Source organism: Bombus pyrosoma, linkage group LG6 (genome assembly GCF_014825855.1).
Source record: "Bombus pyrosoma isolate SC7728 linkage group LG6, ASM1482585v1, whole genome shotgun sequence".
Taxonomy (NCBI): domain Eukaryota; kingdom Metazoa; phylum Arthropoda; class Insecta; order Hymenoptera; family Apidae; genus Bombus; species Bombus pyrosoma.
This window is the reverse complement of record NC_057775.1, coordinates 45,618-64,153: the sequence shown is the minus strand read 5'-3', so window position 1 is coordinate 64,153 and position 18,536 is coordinate 45,618. Positions and strand designations below refer to the sequence as shown.

The following is an 18,536-nucleotide window of genomic DNA, read 5'->3' as shown; positions in this document are numbered from 1 at the left end:
TCCTGTAGGGATAAACAATAGAATATCACTAATAATACCATATCATACTGATATTATATTCCAGATAATAAACATGCTATAATTTTATCATCCTAAAGTTTAATATGCAATCAGCATACGCTACAAAATGTGGAAAACAAAGGAATAACAGGGTTGTTCGTAAAAGTGATCTGTATGCTTTAGACATAGTGTTGACGTTAGATTAAAGCATTGTAACGCGAAGTTTTGGTTAATGTTAATTTACAAGTCAACCAACACGATAATAGCAGAACTAATTACGTTCAGCATAGGAAAATGTCGAGACAAATGAGAGGGAATTAGTATTTCCTTGTGGTCATTCAGTTTGTAGAGTGCCGTAAAAATTAACAGAGTTCCCGCCAAGTTATTCGTAGCTTAAGACGGCAAACCGAAGCTCAACGACGGCTCGGATATAGAGCTAAAAGCAAGCTTTTTCATCAGATACACACGGTGAAACGTAACTTCTTCGAACTACTTTTTCCGGTTGACAACACGAAACAAACTTAATCAAAATGTTATCATGCATTGAGTTACAGTGAATTATTATTTAATTACGAGTCTTAAAATTTGTTAATAGGTTTAGAAAAAAGCGTCGTATACTTTAATATTTTTAATAATATTTTTTGTTGTCTATATTTCTTCCAATCAAGATACGTTTACGTCAATTACAGTATATACATACATACATATGCATACAATATCCGGATGTTTTGGTCCGATTTCTGGTAACAATATATATAGGTTTTACCAATATGTATAAATTAATGGTGAATTGGTAATAATTATTAAATAATGAGCTAGTAATTAGAAGCAACGTTTACTATCATAACGATATATACATAGAATCACCAGACTATAAATCTAATACAATTTAATAATTTGATTTACACAAAAATTTACATTATTTTGATTTAAAATGTTGTCTTTTTATTACGATACTATAATATAATTGTATAACATGTAATACAATAATAGTACATTTGTATTCATCACATGTACCTATGCATGTATTTTTGAATAATATTATATGTACAAAATATAACATCATTATTCAATGATTATTTAATTTATCTCAGTAAAATACAACGGAAAACGTACCCATTGTTTAGCATCGAGCTATGGTTTGCGTTTATTGATTACATGGCTGATGCAAAAACACATCAGCACGCATCATTAACGCACAGACTGGCTGTAATACAATCGATATTCATTAACACATTAATTAAGAATAAATTAAGAGGCTTACTGAAAGTTTGTTGCATAAATCAACAAAATTAACCGATGAATTAGAGGAGATTAAATCTCTTTTTTTGAAAGAAATTTAGACTCATAACAGTATTTTATTCAGATTATGAAGCTACAGAGAAGTTTAAACTTCGAATCGAACAATCGTTTCCTATTATTTTCCATTTGAAACCGCAATTTTGATTCCACGTAGAACCAGCTGACCTTTAAAGAGCTGATCGAAAGAGTACGTGAACAATACGTTCAAAGATGAATTCGTCCTGTAGATCAGGAATATCGAATTTACATTGCTAATTTCGCGAGATTTCGGCTGCTAGCAGCTCGCTCACATTGGAAAGGCAGTGGAGAGACCACAATGAAAGATCGACCTCGTCGAGAAAAGGTACCTTCATCATCAATTCAGATCTTCTATTCTCGTTCCGTGAAATGTTATTTACCTTGAAATACGATGTAGAGTGCGTGGGTAACTTTGATTTATTAAAACTGACCGTCGACCTATTATCACTTAATCATTAAAATCATACAAAAAGAATAAAACTTATCTTTCTATATTTATATTTAATTTAAAAATTACGCATCTATACATTTCTCAAGTTTTATCTCGTATTTCGAGTGATAGTCAATATCTTATTTTATCATCATATTATCACATTGCATTGATCAATTTTTTTGTAATAGGTACTCCATTACAAATAGGTATTCTAGTTATCTATTGCAAATAGATAATAATGTTCCTTTAAAACAAAAATAATTATTTCGGGAAAGAATAAAATATAGAATTTAAAAGAATAGTATTTCGAAATTTATTACACCTAATGATTAAAAATTTCATAATACATAATAAATTTATCAGAAGCAATTTAAAGGAATATTTCAACAACACCCCAAATCACGTTTGCTACAGGTTCAGTAAGATAAGGCGACGTACTAACTTCTCGTCGAATTACCTTCATCCTTGAATTACCAGTTACACGTAAACTCCGTGCGTTTTGTCGCTCAGATGTAATACAATTAATTTGCGGCGAATACACTGTAATAATTTACACCAACTACTAATGTCTAAAGATCCATTTCTTATTCAAATAAATGTTCCATGTCATCTTCCAAAGAATTGGAAGCGTTAAAATCTTAAAGAAGCTTAACAGGATATTTTCACGAAAAGAAGTTCGGAAGAATAAAGGAATAGAAAAATAAAAAAAAATACACGACATACGAAACATAACGTTAAAAACGAAGAATCTTTCTCTGAGGAAGCATATTTCAAGCCCGAGTAATGCAATAACACAAGACACAAATTCATCGAAAATCTGTTTGGTAAGACAATTTTGATAACATAGTAACATATACAATATGTGTATATATATTATTATGTATATATATTACATTATTACGTATATATATATATATTATAAATATTCATAATTTATTTATTACTTAAAACTCGTATTTCGTTAATACGTTGAATATTAATATATATATATATATATACATACATATATATATATATACACATATATATATATATATATGTATAATCAAATAACGATTTTTAAGGACGAACTAAATAAATTACAGGAAAAAATTTTCAAATGAAACAGACAAAGTGAAGGACAATTTTTCAAATCTAAGCCAGGCAAAGAAAGTAATGAGACAAATGAATGACGGAAAAAGGATTATACCAGAAGACGCAGGACAAAAATATGATTTTTCCGCACCATCGGGTCGACTTACGCTTTCCATCGAGCATTTTCATTCACGCTGTTTTCTGTAGCGTATCCACGTATTTCTGGCTTTAACTGCGATTCGTGTGTAACAAAAATCCACGTGATCCAAGTTCCAACCTCCGATGTTTATTCCGACAAACATTGAATCAGGAAGTAAAGCTGGCGATAGGTATTGCCGTTTTCGATTGTTCAAATGACTCTCTATTCCATCCTCTTCGCTCCTCCGTCTTATTCGTTGCCACACTGGCAACGCCATTAATAAAAGGAGCAATACAGCGAAGAGGATTGATATACTCGCAAGACGGGAACGAATGGATAGTTCTTTCTTGTCATTGTCGATAGATTTAACGCGTTAAATCGACTCGAGACGTGTATAACAGGATGTTCCGTTTATCTTCGCCGCTTTAACCCTTTTAGAGAGTTACAGTCAGTCACAGAAATCTACATATATTCCTTATATATAAAGCATTATAGTAAAAACGTTAGCTCTATGAATTTTTTTGACAAATTAAAGACACATATCGTTAACAGTAAAGTCTCTCAATATTCGAATTTTTAGATAATCATAAGAATGGAGAGAATAGGTATTTAATCTTGAAATCAATCATATGGACAATTTCGATAATATAGAATTACTTAATAACGTATTAAATTTTGAAAATTGCAATGGATGAGATACAAAATGAATATTAAAATTGCTTTGCTATAAAAAAAAATTAGAAATATGCGTCATCATCTCTTTTTCCTGTAAGAATTAAATGTTTTTGATTTTTTCCCCGTGACAACTTTTCTAACGTTCCCAAATATTTTGTTATTTTTGTATTTCTTTAACTGGTGATAAATGAATTAATTCAGTTGTGTGCTATACAAGCTATATTTCTGTCTGAAATGTGTATTTTATCAGGATTGGAATTGCTGAATGTAATCGCTTCATGAGTTCGCCAGGAGGAATTAAATACCTTTTTAATTTTGCATGTAGTATGGAATAAAATGAGAAGTTTTTAAATATGAAAGGAATATGAATTTGTTGGAAATGATAAACGTAAAAAGCGAGAACAATTTATCATACGAATTTCATGATAACTTAACTGCTATATATAATGAATTAGAAAATTAGTATTTAGAATCAAATAAAAGGTTCGATATATTTTATTTTAAATACTTCATAATCCGGTAAAGAATACATATAATAATAAAAATATAATAAAAAAAATAATAATAAAAAACGCATAACAAAAAAAGGAAACATAAGTTACTTCACAGTCTTTAAAATAAAACTCCAATTTATTTAATTTGCTTTTATTGAAATATTCGATACACCATAAAAATTTCAATTAATATCGTCGGATCAAAATATCTATAATAAAGCCGTTAGCAAATAAAAATCAGTCAAAAAATTCAATAATCTGGCCATAGTTCATCCATTACGTTCTAAATTAATCATTATAAAATTCTCCGTTCATAGATTAAAAATAAAAGACAAGTTCCCGTGAAAAAATTTATCAGAACCCAGCTTTTTTCCAAGATATCGGAGAATTAGTCCACTTTTCATGGAACATTGGAAATATTATATAAAGCTGAAGAAGAACTTCTGACATCGATATTTTCACAGAAAAGAGGAGATGAAATATGTAACATTTCGAAATCAATTTTTCTAGACAAAAAGAAACCGCAGAATCTTTCGTTTGAATCTGAATGAAGTGGTTGAGATTTCAATTTCCATTATCGAAGAAAATACTAAGATCTGTGGCAGAGCCACTCGCTTCTCCATTCGACCCCTATTATCGTCTTATTTGCGATCAGCTATACCCACTTCGGCCCGACAATCCCAGATGGGTTGCTTAACTGTTCGATCTAATCTTGACTCCCCTGCTTCACTTAAGAATAACTTTTCTTGGGACTCGCGAAACATTAATGAGACGATGGATAACGAATATACAAGTTCGAAAGATGTCAAACGACAGTAATGAGACGTTCTTGTCTCTTGGAACTCGGTAACCAAGTAAATACCCGAATGCGATGTATGAGAACAAAATTATCTGCAACGTGGATTTATTTGTCTATAATGATTTCTCAAATTTCCGACATTATATTTCCATATACATTTCTATGTACATATTTCTGTATCTGTATTTCTATGATTTCTAACATTTAATGTAATTCTTCTATTGATAACATTCTGCAAAATTTGCATATTTTTTATCTTTTAAAGATCGAATATTGTAAATGATATATAAATTATAAAACTGAACATTTTTATTATTAGTATTCTTAATCCTCTGTAAACATTGTTTAGGATAATTTTTACAGTTTATAAGATTTAGGATTATTCCTTTTTGAATACTGTGTAACGTCTTAGTTGATAATGTTCTGTGAGACTTAGAATTGGCACATACATATCCAGTTCCTAAATCGGACCCTTTATGGATATTTGGATAATATATGGATAATATGGACCCTATGTGGATAATATTTGCAACTGACAAATTATACCGCCATAAATATACAAAAGCTTGTTCTAAATTCCAGAATTTGAATTGGTTAAAGTTTCAGTTAAAGAAACTCTAAATGAAGATCTTAGTGACAGTAAAAGTTCGACAGTTTGCCGCTTTCTGAAAGACACGATGTCCTATATTAAAATTTAACATCTTCTCTGTCTTCATTATCGTCGCTAATAACAACATATCATATAATCGCAGTTAACACGATGTTAAAACCTAATAAAAAAGATTCTGTGAAAAATATGCAGTATTTTGTGAAGTTTGAAGACTTTTGAACTTTAAAGTTCGTATATCGACAAATTGTCATTATTAGTGATGTGGCGTTTTTATTACTAGCGTTCTTGGTTTATTTTTTATGCATCCATTGTAATGCAAAATTTATCTTCTTTTGGATGAAAAAATTCTTAAAGGATTATAAAAACAGGCGAGTAAATGCGGATAGCTTCTTGAATTTCGCATTCGTATCAGATAGGACTGGTGCAGAAGAGCGTGCAATTATGCAAAGCACGCACCGTTGATTTGAAAAGCTGTCCCTCAAACAATTCTGATTTGATATTTAGTGTTTCTGCAGCTATGCGATACATCAATCACAATTTAGATACGAGGGAGAAATCCTTTTAATTAATATTCGGTATTATCTCAGATTACATTAAAATCCACTAGAATAAAAAAAAGCTGAAACGTCGAAAATCATAATATCGAAATACCTTCATAATAGCTTGTATGATGAAAAAATGTTAAAATCAGAATTATCGAAGACATTGAAAAATTGAAGAGCTCGTATCCGTGATAAATAATTTAATTGTCTAGTTTAGTTAGTAATGCTAATATTAAGTTAGCTAATACTAGCTAATTTAACATGGATTGTTTTTATTATGAGCCCATCAATTATTTATTTCACGATTTTCTTCAAAAATAATAACGAAATGAACAATATGATTAATTCTCTCGCCCAACATTTTATCTAAACTTCCAATTAACTTCTCATGACAAAAATTGTCATTTTCAAATTATAATCATATTTGTCATTGATCATAATTGTCAAATTATAATCGAATAAAAGTCACAAAAAACGAAGTAGAACAAAATTTAATTAAAATATAAATCAACGACTGAGGTATTTTGGACAGGATCAATCAGACAGGAAACGATACGTCCTGTGCGAATTACATAAACAAACAGCTGACCGTGCTGCGACGTTTTATTCGGCGTAATCGAAATAATTAAAGCTAGTTTCCGGAAGAATGCACTGTACGTGAAACAGAATACACATACACTTGTGAACTTGCAAGTTTCGAATATTCTCGAATGTCCGTTTCTATGATTTGCTATTAACAGAAACATTTCTGATAGTTCAGTAGATCAGTGACCTACTGAGAAATTTGTATTATCCTGTGCATCGATAATGATGACCGATGATGACAGACATTATAGCAAACAACGCCCTGCGAAAAACAGAAAATTAAGAGAGTTAATTATCGACAGGCTAATTACAAAGACGAAAGCGAGTCAACAGTTGCCATCATTGGATCGCGAAATGTTTGATGAACTACTGAAAATTGCGCCGATTGTCGCACATGTCCGAGTAGAAAATATTTCGAAACTTTAAAGGGACATCAGCCTATAACTGTTTGTATGACGATATTCCGTGACAAAAGCACACGACAAGTAAAACATAAAAACAGATGTAATAATATAAAAATAATAAGACATAGAAAAAGCAGCAATAGTCAGAAAAATACTACAAGAGTAACAGAAAAACATATATTTCAGTAAGTAACAACCTGTCACACGAGTGCGAATGAAACCCTTTGGATAATGAGTGAATATCAAGTTTGAATAATAAGGATTTAATTAATAATATGACATTACAAGAAAAGAATATAAAGATATATTACGGATTGTACTGACGACGAACGACACAGGAACAAAGTAAACCAAATTCAACAAAACAAAAGTATTATATCTTAAGCAATCAAACGTAACAGTCGAAACGAAATTATTCAACACGAAACCTCCACTCTCGTCAAATTCACAAACACTTTTCCATCGAAGTCAACCTAATATCAGAATATAAGATAACAGGAAGCTAAGGTAGTCGCGTGAAACTCATAGCTTCCGATTTTCGCGGAAAGAATTGGGCGTAACGAGTCTTAAAACACGATTATCCAATCGCGTCGTAAGCGAACGGTGGTAGTAAGGATTTTTCGTAGCTGGAAGAGATATCGAGCCGGTTCAGTTAGATCCCTGGTAGAATTCTTGTTCCGATACAAGGCGCCGACTATCGACGATATTTTCCAACGTGGGGTAAGAGCGGCGCGAGGCAGCGATGCATGCCGAAACTGCATAAAATAGCTGTTCTTCGTATTTCACGGCGTTCAGAGGACGATAAAATATTCTCCGGAGTACACTTTGCCTGGAATTTCATTCGTCGTTTGGAGCTGCCACGTATTACGGCACATAATATACCAAAGGGAGTCGTTGTTGCGTCTGACAGGCCGGTGCACGAGTTTTGAAAAGGTCATCCGAACCTCCGAGGAATTCATATTAGACAACCGCGCGTGCGAACAACTCAACAGCTTGACAAGATGATTACCGTACAATTTGCAACATTTCATCGGAGGATTATGCCTACGATTGAACAGTCCCACTCGGATTCGACTATTTCGCAACGCGCACGCGATCGATGACTTTCAAAGTAGCCTTAACCAGATTCTACGAAATCTTCTCATCCGTCAGAAGATAATTTTTGTATAATTTTTAACAATCGCTGTGTATGTGTGATAATGCCTTAATCTCTTAATAGAAGGTAACGAGTTAAACTGTCGTCCGAGTATTTTCTTTTTTTTCGAAATAGATTATACATTTCCTAAATAGATTTAGTTATAACTTTAAGTATATTTCCGACTGTTGATTTCATAAATAGATTTTATTATACGTATACGTATATCAAAATATATGATATCAAAAGTTGTATTAAGACAGAATTGTATTTATTAGGAAAAAATAAACATTTTAATGGACTAATATATTAATGAAAATGATAAAATTATTATAATAAAAGGCAACTTACTACATATGTTTTATAAGATATATACATATCTTAGTCTATAAAGTCATAATGATCAAGGACTAAACTAAAGACGATTTATGTCTCGCTGCATTAGATGGTCAAGTACTAAATATTTCAGTACATCGTGATCTTTATATCTGTAACACACATCGGAATGTACACATCGAAAGAATGTTCTAACAATAATAAACGTCATGAACTTTCCACGTAAGCCACTGAATGTCAGAATTCGTTTACCCAAATTCGATTTTTCGTAGAAACGTAAACACCTTTCACAAACAAAGAAATGAAAAATAAATGGTTGAAGCGATATAAACACTCCGACCGTTCTTCGTCGTCGAATATTCCTTTTGAAACGCTCTCTATTTAATCAGAATATGCCGCTTCGTCACTCGTCAAAAACCCAATTTCTAAAGATTTATTTTTGTTATAACAATAGCAAAGAATGAAAAGAGGAAAGACAATATTTTATTTTCCATCACTGTCATGACAATGCAAAACTAAATATATTAATAGAATTATTAAAAGATAAAGAAGTTAACTTTTTCCAAGACATATTTTTATATATAGAATTATGGATAGCATACAGGTAGAGCTATACACATTGAATATTCAGTATAACAGTTATTTATAAATGTTTAATATTTTCTATGTAAGCAACGAAATATGAATTTTGTTCAATTGATTTACCTATTCGGAACACTGTGCATCTTCACAAAATTCTCATAATTAAACTGCGAATTTTTATATATATATGAGAAATATAATGGCGCAAAGATGTGCGGGATATAAATAGTATATAAAAATGTGTAAAATATAATACTCATTATAACGATATCAAATAATTTTTACCTGGGTTATATTTTATCAGCAACATTCATAAAAATATGTATTTATATGAATATCTGCAAAATTTATTGAATCATATTTGTCAAATTTAACGCGTGGTTAAAACGTGAATATCAATGAATCAGTTTTTTTATAGCCATCTGAAATACATCGATCTTAAGTCATTAATTCCATGAGCAGTAGCTCAAATGGAAAATCCGCACGGAAATTGGTTCCCTCGAAATAGCAATCCGTTATTTGGGTTACTTTCGATGATGGTTCAATGATGATTTCAAAGACGAAATCGTGCGACCCTCGAAAAGAGATTCTTGTTTAACATCATAAACGCATTTCAACGTCGAGAAATAGATGAATGAAACACGGAACACGATACTGTTTCATAATTAAACATCACCCTTGTTCGTTACGTTAATTGACAAACTTACTATCATTTTGTAGTTTCTATTTTGTATGCATGCGTGAATCTGGTCTTTTCCTTCGTTCGTATAATAAAACTGAAAAGTTTGTTTAAAAAAGCTACACGCAAAAATATGAAAAAATCAAATTAAAAAAAGATAATCGTGTTAAAGAAGAATTTGTTTTTTTATAATTGGTAATTTCTTCGTTATTTCATTATTTCAGTTTATTTCAGTAAACGAAAAATATAACGTTTAGAATTAATGAAATTTGTTTGATATATATTGTTTGCTATTTCGAAATTTGAAAAATTTTCTTTCTATTTCTATCACAGAAATAGAAGAAATACGAATCAAATACAAGAATTGGTAAAGTAAATGAATATTAGTGAAAGTATTTTATATGAAGAAGACTTCTTTTATAATTAAAAATGTCTATTTTCTATTTCTACTCAAATTTTATACTATCACATATGTAAAAACAACAGTACTGCGGTATTTAAAAAACAGTCCAAGTAATAAAGTATCTTGAAGGAAACCTTCCAAAACAATAGACACAAATATCACTGTCAATGTAATGTTTGAACAATAGCGTATTAAAGAATTTTCAAGTAACAATCAATGTTAACCTAGTATTACTTATTAATCAACATTAATCTAAAATCAGCCTTAACCTACTAATATCTATAACATATTCACATAAAACGATTTTATTAAACAAATTTTTATACAGCTCCTATTTTCTTTCTATAAAAAATGTCAAACTCCATATTCATGGCTCTCCTTGTAATCAAAATGCTTTTAATCACACAAATTTCACATTGTTGTCATAAATCGTAAATGAATGTAACTAGTGGCCACCATAAGAAGGAAAAAAATAAAACATTTGTCGCCGAACAATTACTGCTTATATTACTAAAAGGTGGCTTAATTTTTTAATGACAACTCCTGAGGACGATAAGGTTTTATCGAATTTGATCCATGTACTCACCGTATGGAAGAACAAATCCACAGAAGAGCGATATGGAACAAAGGAGCCACAGGAAATTCGCACTTTTCTCGGTACACATGGCGCGATGCACACTGTTATCGGCTGTTTTCAAACACCCGTGCCGTATCGCGCGGCCACTCTCGTGGCTCTGAGAGTTCCTCGTTAGATTTGGAGTTTGAATCTCGGTCCTTCTCTGCCTTACGCTCTTCATCTCGCACGCAGCCTCAGAAAGCGGTCCAGCGCCTGCTCGCTGACAATATTCCGGATAAACTAATCTGAACAGAGGGCACCACTATTCAAGCATGTTCACCTGTACCGACAAAGCAGATAAAAGGTGGTAACTGTTTCCGTAGAGAACTACAGAATAATACTGATTTTGCTAAATAATTGTTTTATAAAATAGGATTATAAATAGTACTAACAAGCTACACCTTGCCAGTGAAAATACATAGTATGTTGTAATAAACAATACAATCTTTGAATGAATCTTCTTCGTTGATGGGTTGGCTTCCAACATTATCAACTGAACATAGAATAAAATTAGGATTGTAACACCCCTAGCGGTTAGAATTAAAATCTAGTACTATCAAAGAGAATTCTGGAATTTGAAGATTCTGAGATCAGGGCTCTGAATTTTGAAAATTCTAAACTCTGTTATTTAGAGATACTAAAGTTTAAATCTATGAGTGTGAGGTCTAAAAACTAAGATCTAGAAATTCTGAGGTAGTTTTTAATTGGAACTTAAAGACCTAGGTTTGATAATTTTAAGATCTAGGGCCTGGATTTGGTATCTGGGGGATTGTGGTTGGTAATCTGGAATCTAGGCGTCTGCGATTTAGAGTCTGGGAATTTTTTAAATGATTGAGGCCTGGTGGTCTTAATATCCATGAATTCTAGAATATCTGGAAATCAGTTATTGCAGTCTTGTAGTGTACATTTGAGATTTCAATTTAAGACCTGGAGATTAAGTATATGTTATAATATTTGGTACTGTCATTAATAGAATTCCAGTTTTATTCTACATTGTATCGATAACATTGACACAAGAGTTCAAAGAATTCGCAACCCTCCAAATCTAAAACTAATATATGTATAGTAAAAGAAATGTTAATGGAATATTAGGTTATAAATAAGATTAGTTAGGCTTACTTTATAACTTATCCGTATTTCGCCCATCGTGATAATACGTCATTTTGCGCAACAATGCCATAGGAGTAAAAACAAATCAATGCCATCAATTCTGCTTTATACGTTTCATAGTAACTTTATTTTTTACATAATCTACATTTACAGTACACATGTAACTACAAAATTTGTCTTTGTAAAATGTATAACGTAAAAAATGTTAACACAAGAAATATTTCTTATTCTTAATCAACGATTATTTAAACATTTAACTAACATTATTGCCATGATGTTGCACATCATATTATAATACATTATTGCTATCATCACCAATCCATTTACATTACCATGACGATATCTATAACTATCAAGATCCAACTTAATAATTCCATATGATACCACTATTAGCTGTGAAATTCCGCGTCAGCTAAAACGCATAAAATTTTTGCACACGTATAACGTGACATTACATCCGCACCGCAGTATCGTGAACCTCAGCGCCAATCTCGATAGTCTATTATCAGCTATCATGTATGGTCCACATCGGCCGAAATCGATATTCGCTATCGATCGGTAAAGATTCGACTAATGGAGAGTCCCGTCAACGGTGACGTCCAGCAAGAAATAAAAAACACGTAGAGAGGCCAACGTTAAACGTCGACGTCCTCATTCGTGACACCTAACTTTGGTATACAACCATACGAGCCTTTGATATCGATCCTCTGGCAGCTCGGTTCTCTCGACTACGACAGCGACGCAAGCTCAACTCGGAACGAGGATCCCTCGCGGTAGAGGGGTGATTTGTCCTCCCTTTCGTTACCACTACGAACTCCCTCTTCCCTCCCCTCCTCCCAACCTTTTCCCTCACCCCGTTAGCTTGCAGCCCCCCTCACCTTCTGTGTTTCTTTCTCTCCTTCTTTCTCTCGCATCCTCACGAGGAGGAGAACGAGAAGCAGGAAAGATGAGCAATCAAGAGGACCTCGACTATTACATCATGTTCCCGTCGTTTCCGCCGTCTCCGAAGGATCCAACGTTAACCACCGGTAGTCAGGATCAACGTGAAGAGTTCGTATTCGTTTACAAGGAGGACAAACGACCGGTAATAGTGCTACTAGGATGGGCCGGCTGTCAAGACAAATATCTGGCCAAGTACAGCGCAATTTACGAAGAGAAGAGGTACTGATGTTTTGCAAAACTAACCCTCCCCCCTTTTAACTGTTTCTTCTTTTCCGATTAATTTCTTTCTTCTTGCTTTTTCATTGTTTCGTATAACTGGAAATTGAGGATGAGAATATAGATAATAGTTTTTACGCGATGGTCCGTGATGATAGATTTTGTGGAGTAACAGTTTGATGAGCAAGGGTTGAAGTAGGAGGATGGATATACGTTGTACACGCGTATTTTTTATGACAAAATATTTGAGGAAAATGTAGAATTAAGTGTCATGTAGTTCATGAAACTGTTGATAAGACATAGTAGAAAATGCCGGCAATATCATGCCGACGATACTTGTTTATTTAATCAATAACAATTTAGAATTTGACTTCCGAAATGAATTTTTCTATTTATTCGAATTCCTAGTGAATGTTGTTGTATTATTAGAATTTATCGCTAGCAATCAATAACTCATCGTATTTTACAATTACTTGAACATATAATAATATAATATTACACAAATCAACAATTAATTAATCATAAACATTATTTTGGATCAATAATAGAAGATATATTCTATGCATTTATGTTTATACTATTTTTCTATGAAATACTTTTATAGTAAGTAATTTATTGTACCATCCGTACATTTCAATGTTTTCGGATATAATATAGTATAAGTCGAACGATACTCTAATAATCTATAAAATACATTATATACTTCTATATAGTAGAGATTTACAAATTATTTAATACATATCGATAAATAATGTTCCTTTCTCAAGCTGCATCACACTACGATACACGGCACCAGTAGAATGTCTATTTTGGCGAAGAGACAAAATGCCTCATATTGGCAAACGGTTGATCCAGGTAATCACAGACAAGAGTTTAGATCAACACCCGATATTCTTCCATGTATTCAGTAACGGCGGCGCGTTTCTATATCAACATGTAAGCCTTGCAATGCAACAAGCTAACTCACCGCTTAAGGTAAAAAATACTGTTACCTTTCACCTTTTCAACATTCTCTACATCATTGCTTTACATAATATACATTAACATTGAAATTCTAGGTCAAAGGAGTGATATTTGATAGTGCACCGGGAGAAAGAAGATTAACCGCTCTTTTCAAAGCAATTAGCGCAATCATCGGCGGACATCCACTTACGAACATACCAATGTCCCTTCTCATTACGATCTTCCTCTCTATACTTTGGTTTTTAGAGGTATTAATAAAGATATTACTGGACTATGGATTTTTATACATTTTGCGAAATTTAATAATTAAATATAATATTTAGTGGATGAAACAAATCCCTGTCTAGGTTCCATTTCTTTGTTGTGTTCATAAAAATATAAATTTAATTAATAAAAGTCCGTAGTCTAGACATTACATTCCTTTTGTATCGAATTTATTAGTATTACCAATTTAAATCTTGCTTTAGGTGATCGCTCACGCCCTTGGACGTGGTTATCCAGTGCAAACGAACCCGATCGGTCTTGCAGAAGAATCCTATTCTTGGCCGCAATTGTTTCTTTATTCGAATGCTGACACTTTAATTCCGGCAGCGGTATGTATATCCTTGACATAATAGTTAATTGCAAGAATCCATAGCAGGCTACATCTATTTGTATTTTATTCTTTTATATGAACTTATATATTATATAACTTATATATTATACGTATTTCAAGGACGTAGAGAAATTCGCCAGTCGACGAGCAGAACGTGGTGTACGAGTGCAGCTGGTACTTTTCACCAATTCTCCGCACGTCAAGCATTATGCTACTTATCGTGATGCCTACGTAAATACAGTTTGTAGTTTCATCCACGAATGCCTGACGTCACCAAATTTAGAATGCCTGGAATTGCCTCAGAATCACGGTATAGAAAATAATTCCCGGAATTACGTCACTATGCCAAGTCTTACCAAAAGAGTTGTGCTACCTCATGAGGCTACTAAGTTAAATTAGAAAAAAACAAATAAAATATTAATAATAGAGTAGCAATATGATCTATGGAAGAGTCGTGTTCCGTACAATTTTACATGTACGATTATACGCAAACAAAAATGGACAAACTGGAAGACTAAGAGGGTCCGCGTATTGTTTGATTTTCATCGTCGAACTTCGTATGTTTGAATATATAACACGCATTTTCTATACAGCGTTGAGTCTTGACATCATTACGAGAATCTTCTTATTCGTATTGATATTAATATGTAGTGAAAAGTGTCAGCTACTCAAAAAAGTGCATTTCATATAAAATAAATTTTTACTAGAATAATTTTGTTTGTAATATATTTTATCAAATACTGTTATCCTTATTTGTTGTTAAATAATCATTATAAAAAATATAAATCATTTAAAAATAGATTTACACGCACAAATATGATATATAGATAATATTTAAACATTACAGCACAGATGCTTTCAAATTTAAATTTAAGCAATTTAATATGTTTATACAAAACTCAACGTTGATTCACGTGTAAAGATGAATTAATCTTTCATTTTTTGTAGAAATTTTAAAAACTAAACTGAGCTCGACCTCTCTTTCTTCCTTTTGTCCTCTTATACTTATTCTACTTCCGCTTGGTATTTCCTTCGTATCTTCCAGTTTCTTCCTTCGCTGTGTGTTCTTGAACGTCAATGTGCCTGAACTTCACAAATCGACACAATTGCGTTCCTTTCGAGAATAAAAGAAAGAAAGTACACATTTGAGTAGTCATTCGACAGTGTACAAGTATACGCAAGTACAATTCTGACTTTCCAGAAAGTAAATGGAATAATGTTGCAATACACCCCAAATTTCCATGTTTGAAATATTTCGTAACCTCGTATAGTGAATTGAAATAGAAACTCTAGATGCACTTGACAGCGAATTAAGGTGAAAAATTGGAAATTAGGAACCTAGACGCTTGTTGATGTGATCGAAGTGCGCACAAGAAATATACGTTATTAATTGAAATCTCGACGATTTTTCAATTTCGACGTAAAAAAGTTCTCGCACAAAAGGATCAAGCTGGTCTTGATTTAGCTTTCAATTTAATTGCGGTTGTAATTAAGTATCAATGAAACAGAGGAATTTTCTTGTATCTCTCCTTATCGAATAATGTTATGTCTCTACATAAAGTACACAGCACACACACACACATCACGTGCGCGCGCGCACGAATACAACAAACACATATATATACATAATATATAAATATATTTTGATCTGTCGATTAGTTACAAATAAAGACTGATAAGTATACATGATTTGTTGTTTTCTTACAGACATATAGCTGTTAAGTGAATGAAATAATCAATATTTAATACGCATTTATGTCTTTTTCAGCTAGAATATGAGATATGAAATTTTTGTTTCATGAAATAGAGATATTTAATATCAACTAGTAATACATTTATGAAATCTTTGCATAAAATGTAAAAGCGTTATTTTTCCTAACATTTTCTTCGTTGAATTTTCGTATTACAAATTTTAAAAATCAAGTTATTAGTAGTAGCCTATAATAGTAGCTTATTAACTTAATTATTTGTACATGATACAAAATAAGAAAATGTTATAATAATAATTCATTTTATTTTCAAAATTTTCTTTTACAGATAAAACTTTAAAAATAATAAGAAGTTGGAGCAATTAGATGATCTTAAATTGTTGATATATTCATTGTTGTCATTGTTAAAACTATATACAATTGAAAAAGTTTATATAATTTACCTCAAGTATAATAATCTTCATCACTAGAAACTTCTTGCAAATTTGCATAACAACCAATCTTTCTTCTAATTAAATCCCCCCATAAAACATTGGTATTACAAATAGGGCAAGTACCTTCAATTGGTAAAATCATGTTGTCTTTACGAAATAATTGTGCCAAACAAATTAAATGAGCTATTAATGAACAGCTAGGTTTTATACAGCTAACTGCTTGTTTTTCTTCTAAAGGTGCATTACAAATAGAACAGATTATAGATGATTCAGCCAATGTTTCTACTGTATCATTTGTCTTCTTAATCTTTTTGGAAATTACTTTTCCATGACATATAGGCATATGCATTGGAGCTGAAACATAGCTAGAGTACTTTTCAAAGAACTCATAATCTAGCCAACGAATTGTTAAAGGTAAACGGCACCAAGGTCCAACTTTTAACATATTTGACAGAACCAGAAAGCAAAATTCAATTAGTTTCTGTTGTGATTTTTTCTTAGGTACATGTTTCAAACGGCGACTAATATGAGGGTGTTGCCAAGCCCACTCAAACTAAAAATAAAAACAAATTAAACTTCAAATGCAAAAATTACTAATAGAGTGCTACACAATTCTATTTTTATAAAATTAAATGAACGTACCCTAAGGGCGGATGTATTATTTGGAAAGCCATGAATAATTAATACCATATTCCTAAAAGAAAACAAAATATCTTTTTTACAACTTACATGCAATTAACATAACAAAGAATAACATATTTTATGGTTATTTAAAAATTATATAATTACCATGGCCCTTTATTACTTGTTTTCCATGCACCTCCATGTTCTTTCCCAGCATTATGTCTCTTAAGTCGACGACAAGGATCAACTGTATATCCTATGTATGTTCTTCCGTTATATTTTGGATTCATACAATATAGCAAATATACACCATAAAAGTGCTCTATAGCTTCTGCGTTTTCCATTTTCAAATTAACTAGTATAATACATTAAACTACACAGAATTTACAGTAAATTTGAATAATAAAAGAACTACATCAGAATACAATAAATGTTGTGTCATGTTACCAAAATAGAATCATAGAAAAAAATTAATTTTATAATTTTATTAACATTTCATTATTTACTCTCTTCCTATTATTTATTAATGCAATTACAAATTAATAATGAATTATAAAGATTAATGTATATAATTGACCATATTAACCCAACATCCCATGTAACAAATTCAAATCTAGCCGAATTTAATATTATCAAAATTAGGTTACTTATAGATGTCAGATAATGCTATCGAAAGAATGTAAACACAATGATTAGCAATAAAGACTTATAACGTATTATTATACATATGCATTTCATGAAATAGATATTGAATTAGAAAACAACATATAATTCAAAAATTTTTTCAATAACACAAACAAAAGTGTACAAATCTACGACTAGCACTCTAATAATATTACAGTTAATAAATAGTACATATATATATATATGTATTATCAGGTATTATATTTCCTTTTTTAAAAAATAAGTAAATTTATGTACTACATAATAGATTATTATATCTTGTATATATATAAACGCGAATAAAAATTTAAAATTTTTTATTGTAGCACGTTGTTTAAAATCAAAGATATAAATTTTTTCATTTTTACATATCCATTTATATCTTTGTTTCTGAAATTTTTCCTCATTTATAAATTTACATTATACAAGCTAAATTGTATATATACTAATTTTC

The 18,536-nt window shown here is 31.4% G+C and overlaps 3 protein-coding genes across 5 annotated transcripts in view; 1 reads left to right on the top strand and 2 right to left on the bottom strand.

The window, feature by feature from the left end:
* LOC122568823 overlaps nt 1–11,022 on the bottom strand; it is a 77,233-nt gene extending 66,211 nt beyond the window's left edge. For all 3 annotated transcript variants that reach the window (XM_043729024.1, XM_043729026.1, XM_043729025.1), the window contains exon 1: nt 10,797–11,022. In XM_043729024.1, the coding sequence (XP_043584959.1) occupies nt 10,797–11,007 (211 nt within the window). In that variant the 5' untranslated portion in view covers nt 11,008–11,022. The remainder of the gene's footprint in view (nt 1–10,796) is intronic.
* Nucleotides 11,023–12,239: 1,217 nt separating this feature from the next.
* Nucleotides 12,240–16,336, top strand: LOC122568200 (transmembrane protein 53). The gene is made up of 5 exons (XM_043727658.1): nt 12,240–13,097; nt 13,862–14,069; nt 14,153–14,305; nt 14,525–14,650; nt 14,773–16,336. Exons 1-5 carry the CDS (start codon nt 12,883–12,885, stop codon nt 15,049–15,051), a joined length of 981 nt encoding a protein of 326 aa, XP_043583593.1. The 5' UTR covers nt 12,240–12,882; the 3' UTR covers nt 15,052–16,336.
* A 308-nt stretch (nt 16,337–16,644) lies between these two features.
* Nucleotides 16,645–18,260, bottom strand: LOC122568202 (structure-specific endonuclease subunit slx1). The gene is made up of 3 exons (XM_043727661.1): nt 17,585–18,260; nt 17,438–17,489; nt 16,645–17,348 (listed from the first exon to the last, which is right to left on the bottom strand). Exons 1-3 carry the CDS (start codon nt 17,761–17,763, stop codon nt 16,806–16,808), a joined length of 774 nt encoding a protein of 257 aa, XP_043583596.1. The 5' UTR covers nt 17,764–18,260; the 3' UTR covers nt 16,645–16,805.
* Between the last annotated feature and the right edge of the window lie 276 nt (nt 18,261–18,536).